This window comes from Podarcis raffonei, chromosome 8, assembly GCF_027172205.1.
Source record: "Podarcis raffonei isolate rPodRaf1 chromosome 8, rPodRaf1.pri, whole genome shotgun sequence".
Lineage (NCBI taxonomy): Eukaryota > Metazoa > Chordata > Lepidosauria > Squamata > Lacertidae > Podarcis > Podarcis raffonei.
Genome location: NC_070609.1, coordinates 25903501 through 25925594, shown reverse-complemented (window position 1 = coordinate 25925594; position 22094 = coordinate 25903501). Strand labels below are relative to the sequence as shown.

Here is a 22094-nt window from a genome sequence, read left to right as displayed (position 1 = left end):
CCAATGTCCTGAGCCCATTTAATCATAGTTGATTTAACCATTTCATCTTATGTATTCCATTTCAGCAGCAAGTTATACATTTTTGACAAATTCTTAGTACTGGATTCTAACAGTTCAGTCTCTAATTTTGATTTTTCCACCTGGAAGCCAATTTTACTGTCTAATTTAAACACTTCATTTATTTGATGATAGTGCAGCCAATCTCTCACCTTCCCTCTTAATTTTTCAAAGCTCTGCAATCTCAATTTGTCCCCTTCCTTTTCCAGAATTTCCCAATATCTTGGCCATTTCGACTCCATATTTAACTTTTTAACTGCCTTAGCTTCCATTGGCGACAACCACCTAGAAAAATACTGGCTTGATCAAGCAGCCACAAAGTCTGCATTTAGTCAGAGTCTTAAAAGGCGTATAGGAGGAGATTACAGACTTAATTGGATTAGACTCAACTAGGAGTTATGGAAGTTTCAGATTACACCTAGAGTTGCTGGGAAAAAGAAACCCATGATGATTATTTTAGAAAAAAGAAAGAATCGTTTTTTGCAGTGGGGGGGGGGATCCTTTTTTTAAAATATAAAATCCATCACTTACCTTGACCTGCCACCACACACAGCAAAACACACAGGGCATTTGCTATTTGTAAAATTGTTTTAAAATATGCTTTGGATAGAATGGTTACATTTATTGCTTCTGTTTGTTCATTCAATATGCTGGAAGCCACTTTCGGGAGCAATCTTGAAAAAACTAAAATGAAAGGGTTGATTAATGAGGCGAAGCCTTCCACGCCACTGAACCTCATGCCAGTAACACATCCACCCTGCTAAATTTGTGTGTGCCAGGATCTGTTAAAGGCTTTGGAAAGGGGCCTGTGATTTATTTATTTTTAAAGTTGGAAAACCGACTCTGACTATCCTTGCTAGTCTGCATCCCTCTTCAGCCTGAGGGCCACATTTCTTTCTTTCTTCCAGGGGCTGCAGACTCAGTCAGATCATTCCCCATCTTCCATCCAGGCAAGTAAGAGGTATTAGCACACAGTTCATGGTCATATCCCAGCCACGTAAAATGACTAGAGGTGGGTGCAGAGTGGGAACTGTGAGGGGTGTGGCCTGAAGGCCAGGCAGAGAGAAATGGAGGGCCGCATTCAGTCCTCAGTCCTGACGTTCCCCATACCTTCTAACTAGGGTAAAGTGGAGAATATAGAAAGAGATTTGATGCACTGATCAGGATGCTGGACTAGCAGAAATGGGTGGGCAGAAGGTAGACCAGAAGTCCGGTGGTGGATCTTTGGATGATTTCCACATAGACTGGCAAGAATTTCATACTCCCTGTTGTTTAACAAGGGCAAAAAAACCCTCGCCCTCCAAAGCAGTGCTCAAATGAAGGCAGCAGGAGCCAGCGAGGAAGAAAAAGGATACCTAGAGTTATTTTTTCAGTGTGTGTGTGGACTGTGATCTCAGTTCTGACCATTATGCTGCCTCTGTGCACCATCCATTTAAAGCACACACAGCTAAGAACCCCTGGGAACTGTAGTTTATTAAGGGTGCTCTATGCAGCGTGAGCTACAGTTTGAATAATTATTGATGGCAACGGGTAAGGTGTTTTAAATGTATTTTAAATGGATGGTGTGCATACAACATCAGAAACAAAACCCTGGTATCAAAATTCCCCCCGATCTACAAACTAGTGGGCCTCAGGCTTCCAGTAAAGAGAGAAACCGTAGAATTCTCAAGCCTAAAGCCCGTCTGCCTCTGGCCTAGATGGTCTCTGAGCTTCCCCAAAAGCGTTTTCAGTGTCTGTGAGCTAAGGTTCCAGGATCCAGGTTGCTGTGCAAAAGCCAGCGGAAGCTGTTAGTGCATCAAGCTTTGGGCTGGGCTAGGAGGGGAGCAAGGCAGCCCCTGCTGCTGTCATTTCAGAAGTTCCGAAAGCGCACAAGCTTAAGTGCAATTTGATATCATTTCACCAAGAAGGCCTTTGATGCTGCAGTGTTAACAGGATGAGAAAGGCAACCCCCCCCCCTTTCCATCCAGCTGTGACATCGCCCTCCCCTCCAACCCCACTTCAAAGGATGCCTAGCAGCTGACCCCTGCTGCGGCATGCCTGCCTTCCTCCACAACCATCCCTCACTTTCACAGGCTTTCCTGCTGGGCGGGTTATTTCCTTTCCTTTCTCCCCCAAGAGGCAAAGAATTCTGCTTAAGAGGAGGAATGTTAATGCTGTGTTGGCAATAATGACAGGGTTTCTTTCCTTTCCTTCTCTCCCCAGCCCTATTCTAGCAGCAGCAAAGGAATCTGATCTGATGCAGGAGGAGGAAGCTCTGGTCCCTGTTTCTTTATGTGGAAGTTAAAGCCCTTTGTGTCCAATCAACAGGCCTTATGCCCAAGCAAGCCTGCAAGGGATGGCAGGCAGGCAGTCCAACCTGATGCATATTTACTCGGATGTAAGGCCCACTGATTGGGACGCGGGCAGCACTGTGGTCTAAACCACAGAGCCTAGGCTTGCCAATCAGAAGGTTGGCAGTTCAAATCCCCTCGACGGGGTGAGCTCCCATTGCTTGGTCCCAGCCCCTGCCCACCTAGCAGTTCAACAGCACGTCAAACTGCAAGTAGATAAATAGGTACCGCTCTGGCGGGAAGGTAAACGGCGTTTCTGTGCGCTGCTCTGGTTCGCCAGAAGCGGCTTAGTCATGCTGGCCACATGACCCGGAAGCTGTACGCTGGCTCCCTCGGCCAGTAAAGCGAGATGAGCGCTGCAACCCCAGAGTTGTCCGTGACTGAACCTAAAAGTCAAGGGTCCCTTTACCTAAGGCCCACTGAGCCCAACAGGACTTAATCCCAGGTAAGTGTGCACAGGATTTCAGCCAAGCTGACCAAGTCTAGGTATACCTACTCAGAAGTAAGGGCCATTGGAACTGGTTAAGGTGGAAGGCAGGGAGGGCAACAGTAGGTGGTGCCAGAGGCAATTCTAATTTTGCCCTCACCTTCCTCCTGCAGGGTCCTATGAGGGTGAGATGGAGCCTAAGCAAGAGGAAGCTGGCAGTGTGGGCTGCCCCCCCCACCAGATGCAAGTAGAAAGGCTGCCAGGTGGAGCCTGCCGAAGGGCATCTGGGATTGGTGGGCCCCATTCATGTTCATGGACTGGCTTACACAGATTTATGGCAAGTGACATGTTTTATGCCCTTTGCTTAAAGGTAAGCGGTGAAAACTTGGTTATTTTAGAGGGCCTTTTGGGGAACATACTGGCTGATTGCCTTTACTCACACTGCAACCGCGGTTGTGTTTTGTATGCTTTATGACTTTAAGATTGTTTATATGGCATGCTCTATTGTAGCTTTATATTGGTTTTCTTATTGCTCTTACTAGTGGGAGCCTTGTGGGGGGAAATCAACATACAGGTCAAGGGAAAGTTAGGTGAGCCCTAAGAGTTCCCCCAAGCTACAGCCACCTGCTCCACACCTGACATCAAGTGTCGAGCAGGTAGCAACAAACTCAGTCATGCAGGCAATCCCCATGCCCTGCCCTTGGGCGGTACTGAGCACACTGGGGTTGCAAAGCACTTTGTGCAGCTCTTTCCAAGTGCATGGCAGCCAGCTGGTTGCCAGGCACTTGGGAAGATCTGTGCAAGGGGCTTTGAGAGATAAGACGGGACAACCCACCCATCATCTGATGTCATAATAATACCAGGTGATTGACAGGTGGGCTGTCGCACCCATCTGTCAAGTTGCCCCACAGATGAGGCAGATAAGGCTCTAGTCTTCCAGACCAAAAAGGTTCATCTCTGACATAAAAGATACAACACTGTAGCTAAATCATCTCTAACACAGGATTTCCCAAACTGGGGTTTCCCACTGTTTTCGGAGTACAATTCCCATCATTCCTGACCACTGATCCTGCTATCTAGGGATGATGGGAGCTGTAGTCCAAAAACAGCTAGAGTTTGGGAAACACTGATCTAACCTGAGGAATAAATCAGCAATACATTTCTTTCTTTGGTTCTTCAATAACACACTACAACTGTGGGCTAAACTGATGGGCTGTGCATCACAGATATATAGGCTTGGATTTTAAATAAACTTAAGATAAATGCATTTTTTTAATGTTCTTGTCTCTTCCTTTCCGCTGCCCCATAAGACCCCCAAAGAGCCTCTCTGCAGGATTTAGGGTTAGGAGGGCTGCTTATGCATTGGCTCCAAAAGAGAAGGGACTTGTTTGCATTAAGTTTCTGTGTGCTAATTTCTATGCATACATGCAATTTTAGAAATCCTTTACTATAATTTAAATTGCAATTCCCTTATCATGGTGGGAAGGACTGTGATCAGGTGATGTGTATGACATGCTGTCTGGGTGATGCAAACTGGATGGGCAACTTCAAGGCTCCTCTCCTTTCTTAGCATTCTTAACCGGCGTTGGACCTGACAGCCTACCAAACAGAGGCTGGTTCTCCAAAAAGTAGGACACCAGGGGGCCACCCTGAATGTAGAATGGGGTTTGGGTCAGGGAAAATTTCTTGGGGGAGGAAAAGAAGGAGAACTCTCCTCCCATCAACTTATTTTACTTGTTTACTCCTGATCTCTCCAGGTCTTGTGCTGGCATCAGCTGAAATCTGAGTGCCAAAAAGCTTTTGGCAAGAAACAGAGCTTGAGAACATGAAGGCAAGATTCCAGAGAATGTCACCTTGGTGAGATGAAGACGAGAGGGGAAGCACAGAAACGGATAATCAGGTTCATGGCTGTGTACCCCCTCCCCCCCCACACCAAGAAAAAAAAATCAAAAAATTCTGGGAACTGTATTTTGTTAGGTTTGCTGGGAATTGTAGCTCTGTGAAAGGTAACTACAGTTCCCAGAATACTTGGGGTGGTGGTGCTTCTTTAAATGTATGCAGGTAAGGGTAAAGGACCCCTGGACGGTTAAGCCTAGTCAAAGGCAACTATGGGGTTGTGGCGCTTATCTCGCTATCAGGCCAAGGGAGCCGGTGTTTGTCCACAGACAGTTTTCCGGGTCATGTGGCCAGCAGGACTAAACAGCTACTGGCGCACAGAGGACCGTGACAAGTGCCAGAGCGCACAGAAACACTGTTTACCTTCCCACCACAGTGGTAACTATTTATCTACTTGCACTGGCATGCTTTCAAACTGCTAGGCTGGCAGGAGCTGGGACAGAGCAACGGAAGCTCACCCCGTTGTGTAGATTCGAAACACCAACCTTCTGATTGGCAAGTCCCAAGAGGCTCAGCATGTATGCAGCCCATGTCCTGTTAAGGGGGAAGAAATTGTGACTGATTTATTAGAAACCTTAAGGTGTAATCTACTTCCTGTGCCTTCAAAACTTGAAAAAAATACCTAAGCATCTTGTGTGCAGAATTCAGCTAACTGCAGTGGTTATTAGGGGAAGAGCCATAGTTCAGTGGTTGAAGCATCTGTTGGGCATGCATAATGTCCCAGGTTCAATCCCCAGCATCTCCAAGTCTGAAACCTTGGAGAGATTCTGCCAGTCAGTGCAGGCAATACTGAGCTAGATGGGCCACTGTTCCAACTTAGTATAAGGCAACGTCTTATGTTCCTATTACCATGTCCCAGTTTCTTAACCTTTATTTATAACATCACTGATAATGCCACTCACTATCCCTTAAACAGACACCAAAGCCCCTCACAAGAAAATAATTAAAATTCAATAAAAGCAAATCAAACACAGTAAGTTAAACCAAGTGCAGAATAAGAGTAAAAAATGTAGGCAACAGCAGAGAGGAAAACTTCAAAACAAAAACTAAAGATTTAAGATAATTTTAACAACATATTCTAAATATTATGCAAGGAGGGAGCTGGCTAGACCTCTAGGGATGGGGATGGAGTTCTACACAACCATGCTCCAAAAAAATTAGAATGGGTGTCCTGCAACTAAATTTTGTTCTAAGTAGACCTATTGAAAGCTAAAATTCTGAGTTTCTTGGGAGGAGGGACTAGTGGTTAAAGCACTCTGGGAATCGTGGCCCTCTGAGAGGAATGCAGTTGTGCCTTGGTTTTCAAATGCCTTGGTACTTGTACATTTTAGCTCCCAAACGCCGCAAACCCAGAAGCAAGTGTTCTGGTTTGCGAACGTTTTTCGGAAGCCAAACATCCAACATGGCTTCCACTTGAGTGCAGGAAGGTCCTTGGTTTTTGAACGGTTTCAGGAGTCGAACGGACTCCCGGAATGGATTAAGTTCGAGAACCAAGGTACCACTGTTTGGGTCTTCTTAACAACTCTCAGCATGCTTAACAAGATGCAGCTCCCATGATTCTTTGTGGGAAGCCAGGATTACTTAAAGTGGCATGATATTACTTTAAAAATGTATGGTGCAGATGAGACCTGCTTTTAAAACCATTGCTTTTCTCTATACTTTAATAAATGTTCATGATGTCTGTTTGCCTTTAAACTTGATTTCCAGAGCGTTTTCTTTCAGATATTTTACATGGTTTTGTGCAGACTGCTTGAGCACGTGGTTTTGTTTTTTGATCAAGTGGCGACTAAATCTTGTTTTAAAAATTGAATAAATGAAAAGAAATAACACATGACGAGGCTGATCTTGTGTCATGATCTGAACTCATGACACTTGCTCCCATGACTTGTCCAATTTGCATCAAAAGAATGCAGTCGTGATCTAATAACCCACATGTCAGCCGGGACACAGACTTTGTAATCAATCAAGGCTGTGACAGTGGAGGTGGAAACAGCAGCAAAGTGTGTGAACCGCTAGTCCAAGGTTAGGCAGTGGTTGAGAGGGACTTTAATAAAGGGAAACTTCAGGGATGAAGCCAGCCAACTAAAAGCAACCTGCTTTTAATTAGGGGCAATGTCAGTGCTTAGCTTAGCCATCCTGCCAGTGTGAGGTCTCCATGGACGGGGGGCCCTTGACATCTAAACCAATAAATGCAAGTAGAGAGCGAGCAACTGAAAATCAAGGCAGCTTTGCAGGTTACCCAGAAAAGCTGCTAGCAAGGATGGACAGTTCTTGTCAATTTCAGGCTCTCATTTTTCCCAGTGTTAATTTCAGTTCTCCACATCTGCATCCTTTTGCTGGTAAATACTTTTTTCTTGTCTTTATAGAAAACACACCAGCATTTTAGCACATTTTCCACAGCAAACATTTTCCAATGCAATTCCACCTGTATTTTGTATATATATATTTTGCAAGCAACTCTCCCCTGATACAATGTTCGTAAGCTATTTTAACTCATATGTGCTTTTTAGATTGAAACTTTTCCCCAATATATGTATATTTTTAGTAGGTTGAACTGCATTGCCAAATTCAAGTAAATGCAAATGTGGAGAGGTAAATTTTGTTTCAGAAGGTGCAACGTACGTAGATTCATACTAAAATGAGAAGTGAACAGAATTTCTGCCTCCACCCAGCCACATATGAAGGACCCCTCACCTTTCCTTTTCACACACACATCTTCTGCACAGTAGGAAGCAACGGCAAGATGGGAAATTCCTGAGGGCACTTCTAGACTGTTCCTAATTTGCAGGTGGAATTCAAGCATGTGCTGGCAAGTTCTGGCTGTGCAATTGAAGTGACTGGCATTCCTGTGCAATTAATCTGTTCCCCCACCCCTGACTTAGAAAAGTTATAGAAAATGCACTGGAAAGTGTGGGGGTAGCCATTGCTTGGGCTGGCTTAAACCTTGGCGAAATCCTCCAGTGTTGCAGGTTCCACTTGATTCATGCATACAAAACAAGCCCCTGACAGGGTCAAGGGGTACCTGCCCATATTTCCTGAAAGCACATTCCAATGGAAATTGTAAGCCCATTGAAAATGGGGTCATCTCCTCCTCCCCCCTGCCCCATCAATGGGCTTCTGTTTACACTCCCCACAGTGAGATAACCCCCCCCCGCCCCATGTGCTGCATTTTGTGTGTCAAGTTGCTGTACCTGAGTTGCTTCCCCACACCTGCAAGCTCCCATCCCAAAGTCCTATTCAATGAAGCTGTCATCTGAGCATGTGCAATGGCTGACTCGGGTCTAAAATGCCTCAGCCTAACAGCAGGTTCTGTTTTTGAATCAGATGGAAGCTGGTTTGAGCACCATACGGGAGCATTTCTCAAGAAACTACAGTGTACATAGGGTTTGTGGCTAGTGTCATGTGTACATGGCTTTGAACAGCAGTGCATCGGCACCAGAGTAAGCAGTAATATGTGCACAATCCTTAACTAAGACACATCTGTCCACCCGGGCTTTGGAGATGTGAGATGTATATTTTTAAGACCCACCTTGCTTTTGTAATTTTTAGTTGTTTTTAACTAAGACCTTGGGATGAAGGGTTGGTAGTATGTGATAATAGTAATAACGTTGTACAATACACCTGCAAAAGAACACCATCTTTGGAGGGACTGTTAAGTGGATGTGAACCTAATCAGTTCTTGGTTTGGATATCCACTAGGAATGCCCATGTAAACTATTCTGCTTTCAAAAACAGAAGAGATAAAAACAAGATGGTAACCTTACCTTCCCCTCAAAAATGTTACAGAAATATAGAATTTAAATATGCTCATCATGAGAATCCACCTTATTTGTGTGGGGGGGAGTAAACATTAATTTCTCTACAGTGAGTTTGATCATAGCCATGCAGCCGCTGAGCTCTCATCAATTCTGAACACAAGCCCTTCTCTCCTCCCCGACAGCTGGAGGGAGGGAAAGAGGCAGCCTGAACAATGAAGCCACCACTGCTTGGAGACATACACAGAAATGCATTTATTTTTCACCATCATCGGGATTATGAAATCACAGCAGCAGAGTTCAGTATATACAAAGGAATCCAGCACCCCCTGGAGAAACGACTCACAGGACAGAAGCCCATCTGGCTAATCATCAGCAAAGGAGGGGAGAGAGGGGGAACCCCAAGTGGCACATCAATGAAGCTTCCAGAGAAGAAAGGAAAATGAAGAGGCTGGAATGTAACAAAACAAAAAGCAAGAACCCTAGAAAGCCTCGACGGGGTAGGTACCAAATAAACAATGACACCTTTGAGATGAACCTTGGCACCTAACCAAATCTCTGAAGACATCTAGCTGATGGGAATGCAGAATGCGTGCAGAGACAGTGGCATACAATGACCTCTAAACCACAGGTTTCTCACTGTCCCTACAACCAGCAAATTTCTGGAAAGAAATGGGAGGCAACAGCTGTATGCTAGCGCATACACGCACACCAATAAACCCTCTCTGCTGCACCCTATGAGTGAGTGACACACAGGTGTTGAAAATCCCTGCACAGAAGTGCTTCCCCTTAGAGGAAGGTTGTAACTCACACCCTTGCCCTAAAGAGGCAGCGTTAAGTGGGCAGCACAGCATTCAAAAATGAGTGGCAACTAAACAAGTGCTGAAAAGAGGAGGGCCAATTCATTCTGCGGGGTCGTGGCTTGCGTGATATACGGGCTTGTGGTGAGGATGTCACAAATTTATTTCTTCCACTAAACCCACATTCCCACCCACTGCCACGGCCATGCCAACAGTTTCAGTTTTTTTAAGCAGTATGGTAAACAAAGGCAGGGCTGAAATTCAGGCCCACAGTGGAGTAAAGTGGTGGCTTTGTCATAAGGGGCAGAGTTAGATAATCAGCAACCACTTAAAAACACACCACAGAAGACCTGCAGGATGGGAGAGGGCAGTTGCTTCCAATCTGTTATTCATGCCCACCATTCCCATCCCTTAGCTGCAACAAGGAAATCCTTTGGAGTGGGATTCAAAACCCAGATTCGTAACTTCTCTGCCTTTAGTAGGTTAGCACATTTGACTTCTGGGGTGCGTCAGAGAAGTCCCACTGTCTTCTCAATTGGTCACCTCTCTTCACCGCTAAGCAGGCTGTTCAAGAATGTAGAAATATTATGAGAATGCAAGGGGGGAAAGGGAGCGAGAGAGGGGAGGAGGGAGAGGAGTGATGGGAGTTTCTGGCATCTTTGCTCCTCCTGCATCTAATGCCAACTTTAACATGTGGCAAAGCTTGTATAGTTGCATCATGTCAGCAAAGCACTTTTTAATTGACTCAAAAGACCAGTTGAGGCTACTGTTACTGAAGTAGGCTTTGAGCGCCAGGTCTGTGAGTTGCTTGGGTTTCCTGGAGCTCTTTTTTTTTTTGGCAAATCACTGCAAGATTCCCCCCCCCCAACACACAAGAGCAGGGAGGGAGGGATAGAGTCTCTCTATTCAGTGGATCTGGTCTATTATTTCCCTCAGAACTAGAATCCCCGCTGGGTGTGGGAGTGTAAGCGAAGCGGCAGAGGGGCAGCGGGATGGGCCACCACACGCATTCCCTTTGATCTAAGACCTTTGATCTCCAATCAGTCTAGAGCTTATTGATCGGCTTTCTACAGCTGCCGTTATTCATGGTTGAAATGGCAAGAGTCCGACACCCAAGAGGACCTGCTCGGACGCAGGTGTTTTAAGGGGAAGACAATGCGCTGCTCCTTTGCACAGTGCAAAGTACTTGGCACTCTAGGGAGTGTGCAAAAGACGACTGGAAAGGGTGGAGATTAGCATGCAGCAGAGAGCGGTGAAGCACTTTCTGTCCCCTTCGGTTAAAAAGAGGAGGAGGAAGACTGCGCTTTTCATTGCTACATGGGCCAAGGCCAAAATTAAGTGGGCGGAACACAATTTTCTAGCGCAGCCTTTGCCAATCTGGTGCCCTCCAGTTATTTTGACTACAACTCCCATCAGCCCCGGGCAGTATGTGCTAGCTGTGACTGATGGGAGCTGCAGTGCAAAACCTAATGTGGTCACCAGGTTGCTGAAGACTGCCCTGTTTTCAGGTTACCTGGAAAGCAGTACGAGAGAACTTGGCTCTTGAATGCATGGTTCTCTTCCCTTCAGAACAGACTTCATACTGGTAGGACTTCCAGCTTTGCTGGGTTAGATCAGGCATCTCCCTGGGGCGAGTTTTGCTTCTAGAGTCTTTCAAGGCACAGTGTTGTGCAGAACTACGTTATAAGCCATAGAGTTTAACCATCAGGTGGGTAGAACACTCTGTTTCTATCACACACACGTGGGCAAAAAATCTTTGGGAACTGGTTTTATGAAGCAGACCAAGATGTCTTAATAGAATTCTCAACAAGAACAGCTCAAGGTCACCCTTGGAAACGACTGCACCAAATATCACTTAGGTTGGTGGGACCGGGGGGGGGGTGGTTTAGAGAAATCAGCTGCTTTCAGAACAATGGCATTTCTGAGGAGCACCAAATTAAAAGCAAACAAAAATATGCACTTCTTGTGCAAAGGAGAAGAGGACACAACCTCCACGCTATGGTAAAAAGTCCTATCTGCAGAAGCGAAGACTGAAGGCAACCCCAGCTCTCCTGAGCAACTAGGCTGTCATTTCAGGCTGCCAATCGCTGTGGTACCCAGTCACAGGAACACTGTTACGACCAAGAATGCCACAAACCCCATTTACCAGCGCAAGCAGGTTTAAAAACCAAACCCCTCCAACTCTAACCCACAGCATCCACTATTATCATTCCTCATAAAGTGCCATCGAGAAGCTTTCTGCAAGAGATTGGGGAAGCTTACAACCAGCCCCGGTGCCTACTGCAACGTGCCCAAAGTCTTCGCCACACCACCTACAAATCCAAGTCCAGGTCGTGCATCCCTACGCAGGAACTTTGAACCAGAAGAGACCTTTGGCGAGAAGCAAGATGCGGTGGTTCCCCCCTTTCCCTTGATGTTTGAAGGGAAGAATTATGAGGAAGAAAAGGGGGGGGGAGAGGGAAGAAAAGAAAGTCCACCAGGATAAAGGAAGAGTTGTTATTACGCAGCACTTCTTTTCTGCGGGCTTCTGGGCCACGCAGCTTCCTTCCCCAGCCTTCCTGGGCTCAGAGAGCCAGAGTTTTCAAGACTTGACTTCCAAAGAGGGGAGAACGCTGGCGCCGTCCATCATCGCAAGTGAAGAGTCAGGCTGACTATCAGGATAATCCCCAAAAAGAGGATGAAAGGAAGCCAGGTCTTCACAAAGCCCCCTATGCTGCAAGGGAGAGAAAGAGAGATTTAGAGAACAAGAGAGGGAGCAGGGCGAGTAAGAGGCAGGTGGGACCATGGAGATGGGGCAGAAACTGGAGAGGGTTGTTTGGAAACTGGAAGCACAGGAGGGAAAACAAGCTGTGCCAGTCATCTTGGCTTTACTTAAGCCTGTTAAGGAAGTTTGTGCCATACATTCAAAGCACGCAGCTTTCCCCAAAGAATCTTGGGAGCCTGTCCAGGGTTTGGCTCTGTGAACGGTAATCTACAGTTCCCAGGATTAGGGTGGGAGGGTGGCTGTTTCCAACCTGTGTACGAGATGGTGAAAGTGTTTGTGTGCAATTTAAGCTCAGCCCTACTTAAATCTGCATAAATACCAGGTAACTCAGGGTTTTTTTTCCAGCACAGGAAAGCTCAGTTTCCAAGCTGTGCTTTAGAAAAGAATAGCTGGAGAAAATACATTAACTGGCTACAGGTAGGTAGCCACATTTATCTGCCATAGTCGAAACAGAATAATAATAAAAAAATTTCCTTCCAGTAGCACCTGAGAGACCAACTAAGTTTGTTATTGGTGTGAGCTTTTGTGTGTATGCATACTTGGCTGTGCTTTTTCAACTGCGCAAGTGAAGTTCCCAGCAGGTTTTGCCCACAGCCACCAACTTCCAGTCCATAAAGTTGGCCACTCATCACAAGGGCTTGCTGTTGACCCCGGGACCAAACCTGCCGTCCAGAAGGGCTTAATGTTGCAAGCACCATCAGATTCTATGAGCCAAATAGTTTTCAAATCCCAATACGCATAACCGGTCACCAGACTGCTACATACAGCAGAAGCTTGGTGGAGATCAAGGCCCTTGATCGAAGTCTGCACCTCTGCACGCCACAGTATTCACAGCAACAGTCAAGCTTTCTACTCACCTTACGTACTTTCCGTATAGAAGGGAGAGGAAGCAAAGTTTGACCATATTCCAGGAAGTGCTGTTGTCATATCGCATGAGGTTTAAGGCCAGGGCTACGTGAGAGTGGCAGTTGTCACAGCAGAGGTTGTGCTGAAATGGTAAAAAGCACACTGCTGATGATACTTTTATTATTAAATACATACTCATTACCCACCCTTCAGCCTAAGGTCCCAGGGCAGGCTACAGCATTAAGAACAATGTTAGAAACAATCTAAAACAACTAGCTGGGGCTTATGGGAGTTGGAGTGTGAAAACATCTGAGAAGACCACAGGTTGCCGGTCTGCGATGCAGGGTTTTCACAGTTAGAAGGGCTCATCTAAAACAACTCCTTGTTTATCTTCAGCAGCTGGCAAGCAAGCTTGTGTTTCCAAAAGGTTTCTTGATCAGCAGCAAGAGCCTTACTCTGCCCTCGCAGCCCCAAACCAATTCTGGGTGCATGTGACCCTGCCGATTTGAGTACTGAAGTCACCTCACCATACGGTGCTTGTACTCCTCAGAGGCGTCGTGCACCGCAGTATCCCAAGCATTAGGGCCACAGGAATACACTTTGCTGGGATCCAGCTTCCAGTATCTGGGAAAAGGGGGTGGGGATAGAGAGAGAAGAGAACTAAAGATGCCAGTTCACATGTTTGTTTTCAACAACCTGCTCCCTCCCCACACACAACGTTCTCCTTTCTAATAAATTCTGTTGCTAGTAGGATTTTCAAATGACATCTCTGCGAATTTAGATCCAGAAACTCTGAAAGCAAGGCTGTGTGTATGTGTGCTTGTGCTGTGTGTGCATTCATCAGCCATTACTTGTGCTTAGGTAATGGAAGTGCAGAAATTATAACTGGATGCAGCATTTAACATCCTGAGAAACCCTTTCCCTACTTAAACTTGTTTCCAGCCCTTACTGCTGCACACACAATATAGAAAGTGCATGGGTGGAATTTCAGAAGCCGGAAATAAGATGGTTCCCAAAGAGGATTCCCAATGTATTGGGGATCTGCATCTTCTAGCCCTTCCTGCTCCTTATGCTTAGATCTGGGCAAAAAGGGGTGTGTAGCTTTGAAGAGGTCTGATAGTTGTCTTCCCCTTAAGGATTACAGATTTGGAATCTCCCAAAAGGATTCTGTTCATTCAGAATTTTCAGCAGCTTTTTGTCTTAGTCTGTGGGCACTAATAAATTACATTCCGTCCATTCTCAAAGCAGCAGAAATATTATTATTATACTGGAACTTCAGATAGCTGCAGGTTTTCTGCTTAAGGAGAGATTTCATGTTATGCTCCTCACTGAGAAGCACAAGTCCCAGTTCTCTGCTGCAATCTGAATTTTTAGTCTGCCTTAATAGCTAAAATACGGCATGCATTGCTCAGCTTTTCTGTGGATACAGTTTATTTGCAAGTAAGAGGAGAGGGCGGAGAGAAAACAGCACTTACTTTACAGGCCTCCCAAAAGCCATGTTGTCTTCCTAGTAGAGAGAGCAGGAGGGAAAATAATAAGCACACTTCATTTCCTGAGTAGCATAGAATAATTCATATCACTAAATACATAATCTTGGGTTCTGAGGAATTACAACAGGGGCTGTTAACGCCCACAGAAACCTTCCCTACAAGGGCCCCTACCCTTGTTGAAGATTGACTTGAAAAACACACACCATTCTGTTCTAGTCAATAGAATAGATGTTTGGATGTGCTTGATGCCAAAAGACTTACTCCAGTTTGAAAGATTGCTGACACATAAGTCAGACAAATTAGCTACCGCGCCCCTCTCTCTCCCTCTCCCACCACCAGTCCCCCTTCATGTTTTCTTTTCCTAAATTTGCTGGGACACTTGGAACAGGATTGTCTTCTTCATGCTTATTATCTCTCAAGAGATAGAGAGAGGCCAAGAGGTTTGTGCATCTGTCTGCTTCAGAACATTCTGAAACTAGTAACCAAACATGAATTTGGAGCTACTGGAAGGAAAAGGAAAGTAACCCTGGAAATCTATACACACTTAGCTGAGAATAAGTCCCACTGAACTCAAGAGAACTTGCTTTTGAGTAGAGAAGTATAGGATTGCACTGTTATAGCCTCCAGGTTTCGTGTACAAGAGGAAGGAGCAACCGGTGGTGAAGAGCCCAGTCTTATTCTTTACATGACCACCTGGATGAATCTCAACTCAGTCTTGTTATTTAACCACTTGCCAGGTTATCATAGGCAACTAGGAATTCCCCTCCCCACGTGCCCTCAGAATCATCTCTGGAGGGTCCTCCAACCCCCCGGAGCAGATTTTGAAGGTGTGCAGGGGTGCAGCTGCTGAGAAGAGGAGGAGAAAGCAAGAGTACTGCTGTGATATTGGAACAGCAGCACTGGCCACGACTCAGTGGTTGCCAACAAAGCCACAGGAACAAGCTTCTACTTACCGAGACATAGTATGGCCCTGCAAAGTCCCGGATGACTCCAGCTGAGGTACAAATGCCCATGTGACCAATAATGGGGAACAGCCATCTACCAAAAGAAGAAAGGAGGAGTTTGGATTTGATATCCCGCTTTATCACTACCCTAAGGTGTCTCACTGGAAAGTATCAGGGGGCATAGTTTTTTTCCTTGAAGGTAAGCTGCTAAAAAGATGCTGCAGTGGCTGCCCAAGGCGATAGGACTGAACAGGGTGAGAGACAGTGACAATTCTGACAGTCCATCAAAGCCAGCAGGACCTAACCTGGGCACAAATCAGATGGGATATTTAGTCTTTTTCCTGTTTCAAGTTCCCTGTGCTCTGAATGGTTGTAGACTATATGTATTCCTCCTGAACAGGCTACACTCAGGCTTCTAAACAACTACTTTCCAGACCACAAGTAGATAAGTAGGAATCATCTCCAGGTGATCTGGTGGAAGAAAGCCTTTGTAACCTAGGGGCAGCTGCAGACAATTCATTTCTTGAATATTCATCCTGATTTGTTTTGGGGAGGTTAGACAATGTTGTGCCAAAGCAAGTGTCACCATACACTTTCCAGTGTGTTTCTCCATTAAGTTTGATCTTTTGGGGAGGTGGGTTTGTCCTGCAATGCCTCCCAATCAACTGATCTGCCAGTATGAGATTGAATCTCACTTGAAAAATAGCAAGTCTGGAAGCATCCTAGAAGAAGAAAGCTGGAGCTTTATTCCCACCAGTCTTTGGGAAACATGAATTCATTTCACAGGAGCAGCCTAATGGTGTGACCTAATATGGTGGTATGCAATTGAATCCCACCCAAAGTACAGCAACAGTTGGGCAGAGTCCATGGTCTTTAAAGCCATCAAGGATATTTGCCAGAAGATAACTAAGGCTGCAGGGATGCAGGTGACGCAGTGGGTTAAACCACAGATCCTAGGGCTTGCCGATCAGAAGGTCGGTGGTTCGAATCGCCGCAACAGGGTGAGCTCCCGTTGCTCGGTCCCTGCTCCTGCCAACCTAGCAGTTCGAAAGCACATAAAGTGCAAGTAGATAAATAGGTACTGCTCCGGTGGGAAGGTAAACTGTGTTTCCGTGCGCTGCTCTGCTTCACCAGAAGCGGCTTAGTCATGCTGGCCACATGACCCAGAAGCTGTACGCTGGCTCCCTCAGCCAATAAAGTGAGATGAGCGCAGCAACCCCAGAGTCGGTCACGACTGGACCTAATGGTCAGGGGTCCCTTTACCTTTTAACTAAGGCTGCAACTCTAATCCCACTTACTTGGAAGTAAGGCTGGCCCACTGAATTAAATGGGACTTACTTCTGAGTAGATATGGTTAGGACTGCATCATACCCCACATGCCAATCTACAGAACGCTGTCAGTACCAGCTGAAGAAGTTGACACCCTCTGCAGCAGACACACAAGCTTTATGGCCAGGGAGCCCCAGAGGTTTGCCCTAGAAGATTGCATGAAACCAAGGAAGAGGTGCAAGGATCTAGAACAGGAATAGGGAACCTGTGGCTATCCAAATGTTGCTGAAGGACCATAGGTTCCCACACCTGGTCAGAAAGTTTAGGATTTTTTGTCTGACCTGTAAGAGTCAAGAAACATTTTCTTCTTTTGTCCTTCAGGCTTTCAAAACAATTTGAGTTATGTAAATACCTGCAATACTGGACAAATAAAATTTCTGTATACCTAAACCATGCTTGTGTTTTTAAACCCCAGGGTGCATTAGGTCTAGGCACCAAAGCCTGCCACATTAAGACCCAAAGAGACACAACATGGGAGATCATAGAGCTGGGAGAAACCTCAAAGGTTATTGAGACCAGCTTCCATCTTAATGCAATAAATACACTCTTAGTTACCTGTGATAAGATCACAAAGTTTTTCTTTAACTCAAAGCGGCTGTGTGGAGCACTGATTTTAATTAGGGCACTGGCTCCAAGGGCAGGTGTTTAACTCTTTCCCCATAGACACTTTCCCAATCTAAACCGACATCAACACCCTGCTCCTATTTGCTCCACAGAAGGGGGAAAAACAGATAATACTAGATTTCCCCATACAAGAGTAGCAGCAATTTTGTGGGTGGGTGTGAGCATCTGACATTTAGGTCAGGAAAATGAGAAAATGTTGAATATCTCTTTCTCCAGCACTACAATCTGGGGTTCACCATGGCTTCTTTAAAGCCTCCATTCAAAGATCTGACTACAGAACTCCTACATCAGGGGTGGAGAACCTTTCTCAGTCCAAGGTCCACTCTCTCTGGCAGGGAACTTTCTACACACTAGGCGAGGCTGGGGCCAGAGGCAACAAAATGGGTGGAGCAACAAATGTGACTCTTATCTTTCTACATTCAAGCTATGCAAAAGTCAGAGGTGTCTTTGCTGTGATTAACAAGAAGGGTTTTTAAAATTTCTGTTGCAAAATGTTTCAGCTTTATCTGCTATTATGATAAAGATGAAATTATGCTCTTTTTAAGGTGGCAGTTATAGAGCTATGAGGATGGAATACTCAGATGGGTTTTAAGGAATATTCATTATTTTAGTGATTAGCTGAATCCTAAAAATCCAGACCTATCTATCTCTGTACACATTTATTTTATGTCTTTCTGTTCTGAACCTACTGTTCATCTGAAGTGCACCAAGGTGAACCCCCCATGTACTATTTTTTGTAAGCAGGAAAGGAAAAAAAGATTCTGTCCACAATGGAGAAACAAAATTACTAGAACAAACCCGGGGGGGGGGGGCGGACCCAAGCAACAGTACCAGCTGTGTAGACAAAAAAATAAAAAAATAAATCACACCACGTTCTAAACTTTTTCTTTTGTTTTAAATTACTTCACAAGGGGGAACATTTAAAAAATGAACAGATCCCAATGCTCTACTTAACTACCTGATACAGCACAATTTTCTAATAAGCACCGTCTTATATATGACCCAACAACCTGACCTACTTCTGAAGTTTGATTTTGCCCCTGAAGAAAAGTGTTTAGGAAAATGCAGAGAGGGACATCTTTTGTCTCTGCTGCTGCTGTTTCCCCCCTCTTCTCCCCCACTATCTCGTCCTCGTTAAAACTGGAGCTATTGCTTCAATAATTCCTGGTCCTACCTTTGCGTCTTTTACACATTTAAGCTTAAATCATTATTTCGACCTTCCGTTTTATTTTGTGAGCGGCCCAGAGAACTTTCTTCGTTAATAGGCAATCCGTAAACAACAATACTTCGAGCCCCGCTTCCTTCCAAAAGAACAGCCCGTATCTTACCGTCACAACAGCCCTGTGAGGTAGGCGAGACCCAGAGCAAGTGTTGCAAGACTGCCCGTGTCGTCCCCCCACCCCCCAAAAAACCATTTCCCCTTCCTAACAGCCCTGCCGGGTAGGCTAGGCTGAGCGGGACAAGGAGGGGGGGCTCCGACGCGGCGTCCCGAGAAGGGGGCGGAGACTCACGTGAGCACGGGAATCGGCGTCCACACCACGCAGTAAGGGAAGCGGCAGCGCTCTGGATCCAGCCCTGCTCCCCCGGCGCCGCCGCCGACCCCCACGCTGACGCCGCCGTGGAACTGCTTCATCTTCCCCACCGCAACCTCCTCTTCCTCCATCACCAGGAGGGGGAGGTTCCGGGCCGGGGGCCGGGTGACGTCACTTCCTGGATGCGGGAGCACCGCTTCCGGGACGGCGAGGGGGCGGGGCGAAGTCCGGCCAGCCTATCGCGTCGCTGCATCGGCGTTGTTCCTGAACCTGCCTTCTATCCAGGGTTCTAAAGAGCTCGCCTGGTGACGCCACTGAGGGCAGCCCCGTCACTCAGCCGCACGTTCCCTCCGCCTCGCAGAGATGGGGGGGCGGGGAGAGAAGGCCTGGGCTGCTACATCTTTTATTAAACACTGGTGATTTTACTAAGTTTCAGTTTATCTTGAGCAGTCCGTTCACGGCGTTGCAGCCAGTCAGCCGAGCCGCGACAGTTTTCCGGCGTAGGGGGGAGGTACGTTGCCTGCGCCCCACGCCGCGTCACAACCTGCCCATCATCTGTGCTGGGGATTGTTGTTTAGTCGTGTCCGACTCTTCGTGACCCCATGGACCAGAGCACGCCAGGCATTCCTGTCTTCCACTGCCTCCCGCAGCTTGGTCAAACTCATGCTGGTAGCTTCGAGAATACTGTCCAACCATCTCGTCCTCTGTCGTTCCCTTCTCCTTGTGCCCTCCATCTTTCCCAACATCAGGGTCTTTTCCAGGGAGTCTTCTCTTCTCATGAGGTGGCCAAATTCTTGGAGCCTCAGCTTCAGGATCTGGCCTTCCAGTGAGCACTCAGGGCTGATTTCCTTCAGAATGGAGAGGTTTGATCTTCTTGCAGTCCATGGGACTTTCAGGAGTCTCCTCCAGCACCAGAATTCAAAAGCATCAATTCTTCGGCGATCAGCCTTCTTGATGGTCCAGCTCTCACTTCCATACATCACTACTAGGAAAACCATAGCTTTAACTATAGGGACCTTTCTCGGCAAGGTGATGTCTCTGCCTTTTAAGATGCTGTCTAGGTGCTGGGTATCGCCCAGCCAATCTGCGGCCAGGGTGGGTGTGGCCACGAGCCGTTTAATTTTGGCGTGGCGCGCTCACTCTTCCTTGCCTTTTTGGATCAGCACCGAACTTTGCCTGCGGTTTTCTTTCGGTCGTTTTTTTCCTGCTCTAGAAGCCTTTTGTTTTGAACATCGTTGCCTTCCCCTGTAGAGCATAGCAGCCCGGCTTCAGCGACTGCTTCCAGCAGGGCTGGCTGCCTGCAATCAGCTGTGAAGCCGGCGACTTACAGCTGGGGAGCAGCGCGTTTTTCCCTTGGGCTGCTGAAGCAATGTCCACCGCCCTTCTGCTCTGCCTTTGGCTTCCCTCTCGCTAATTGCCAGGAGGCATTGCTTCAGAGGTCTCCCTTCACCACAAGCCTCAGATTGGGTGAGATGGTTTGGATTCCCCCTTCTCCAGTTGCTTCTCCTTACCTCCCCCCTTCACCCTTTGCTACACACACACACACCCCCCTAAATACACACACGCACACCTTGCTTCTCTGTAGATTTTGTGAGAACTTTCCCACCCCCCACCCCCGCGGCTGCGTTCGGGCTTATTTGCATTTACTGCATTTGCTTTTGTGGGTGTGTGCATCTGCCTTGTGTTGCTGCTTGTCGTTTTGGCTATGGCACCCTCTTTTCATGCTTTGCTCTGATATGATCTTGCTATGGCAGTTGTCAGTCACCATGTTGTTGGGGCCAGGTAGGAATTTTTTCCAAGTGGCAAATTGACACCAGCCATTTGGTTTTCGCCTTCCGATTAGCAATCCACAGCTTTTGTGAGGTTAGGCATTGGGTAAGCCTTTGTTTCGTTGGAAGGGAGGTTGTTGCCTCGCCTGGCCCAGCTCAGGAAGGTTATCTTGTTAAAGGGATCCAGGGTGTGAATACTGTCTAAAGCCATGTCACAGCCCCTACAGGGACCTATCTGACATAAGTTATAGGGCACCCCCTATCTGTGGTTTACTCTTCCCTGCAGAGGAGCAAGAGTCAAGACATAGCCTGGCTTCACACCTGCACCTAAGCCAAACCGCTCACGTCTGTAACCAATAAAGTTGTGGTCTATTTGAACCCATATTCAGTGTCAGCGTGGTTTATTGTTCTCCTGGGAACTTTGTGGCTCGGGTGCCTCGGCATGCAAGCACAACTTCCGAGTAAGCATGCATAGAACTAGGCTGTCCTCTGTAGTTCTGTTAAACACAGATATACTTTTTATTATATTATTATTTATCTATTATATTATTTATCAAATTTACATACCGCCCTTCATGTAAGGATCACAGAGCGGTTTGCAGTAGAAAAAACACACACCATAAGTGTAACAATAACACACACACACACTCCACACACACCATTTAAAAGGCCATAGACTGTTTATTTCACAAAAGGCCTGGGTGAGGAATGTTTTCACCTGGCACTCAGCTACTTCTGCATATGTATAGGACTGGGCTCCATATGGCCCTTTGTGGGTCTGTAGCTAAAGTCTGCAGGAAAACAAAAGAGTTTGAATAAATATGCAGATCATCTCTCAGTGAAGAGAAAAGTAATCATGCTTTTTAACTTTTTCATAAACTATTGAGGGAGGTAGCGAAGTTTGTGGACAACACTGATGGGCTGTTAACCAGAAGGTTGGTGGTTCGAGCCCACCTAGGATTCCCACATTGCAGCCGGTTGGACTAGATGACCCCTGAGGTAAGGTTACCAGATTTTTTTTCAATGAATCCGGGAACACTTTTCAACTTCAATGGATTTTGTATGGGGACTAATTTGTAAATCCAGGGACTGTCCCCAGGAAACGGGGACGTCTGGTAACCTTACCCTGGAGTCCCTTCCAACTCTACTGTGATTCCATGATTTCAGATGATCAAACGTGCAGATTGTGAAGGGCTCCACAAGAATCTCTCCAAACTGGGTGATGTTAAAATGGCAAATGTGTTTCAATGTAACTTAAGTGTGAAGTGAGGATGCACATGGAGCAAAATATCATACACACACACACACACACACACACACATATATATATATACAATCAAATAAATATTGTTGTATAAAACCATTTAAAATAATAAATTCAACAAAAAAATGTGAGCCCAAGGATTTTCCTACAACAATAAAAAAAAAATCCTATTCCTCAGTGTCTCAGTACAGTTTGATAGGATTTCTGATGCTGCTGGCATTCTTTAAGAGGGGTTCACTGAAGAGCAGCTCAAGATCCAGCTGACTA

General features: G+C 46.2%; 1 protein-coding gene and 1 long non-coding RNA gene across 2 annotated transcripts; one reads left to right on the top strand and one right to left on the bottom strand.

Annotated features, from left to right (window-relative positions):
• Positions 1-11747: 11747 nt before the first annotated feature.
• Positions 11748-18968, bottom strand: TMEM222 (transmembrane protein 222). Its single transcript, XM_053398662.1, has 6 exons — positions 18774-18968; positions 15319-15403; positions 14351-14382; positions 13403-13499; positions 12887-13017; positions 11748-11978 (listed from the first exon to the last, which is right to left on the bottom strand). Exons 1-6 carry the CDS (start codon positions 18923-18925, stop codon positions 11891-11893), a joined length of 585 nt encoding a protein of 194 aa, XP_053254637.1. The 5' UTR covers positions 18926-18968; the 3' UTR covers positions 11748-11890.
• A 399-nt stretch (positions 18969-19367) lies between these two features.
• Positions 19368-21849, top strand: LOC128418692 (uncharacterized). Its single transcript, XR_008331744.1, has 3 exons — positions 19368-20261; positions 21451-21562; positions 21731-21849. It is a non-coding gene; the product is annotated as an uncharacterized LOC128418692 (long non-coding RNA).
• The last annotated feature ends 245 nt before the right edge of the window (positions 21850-22094 follow it).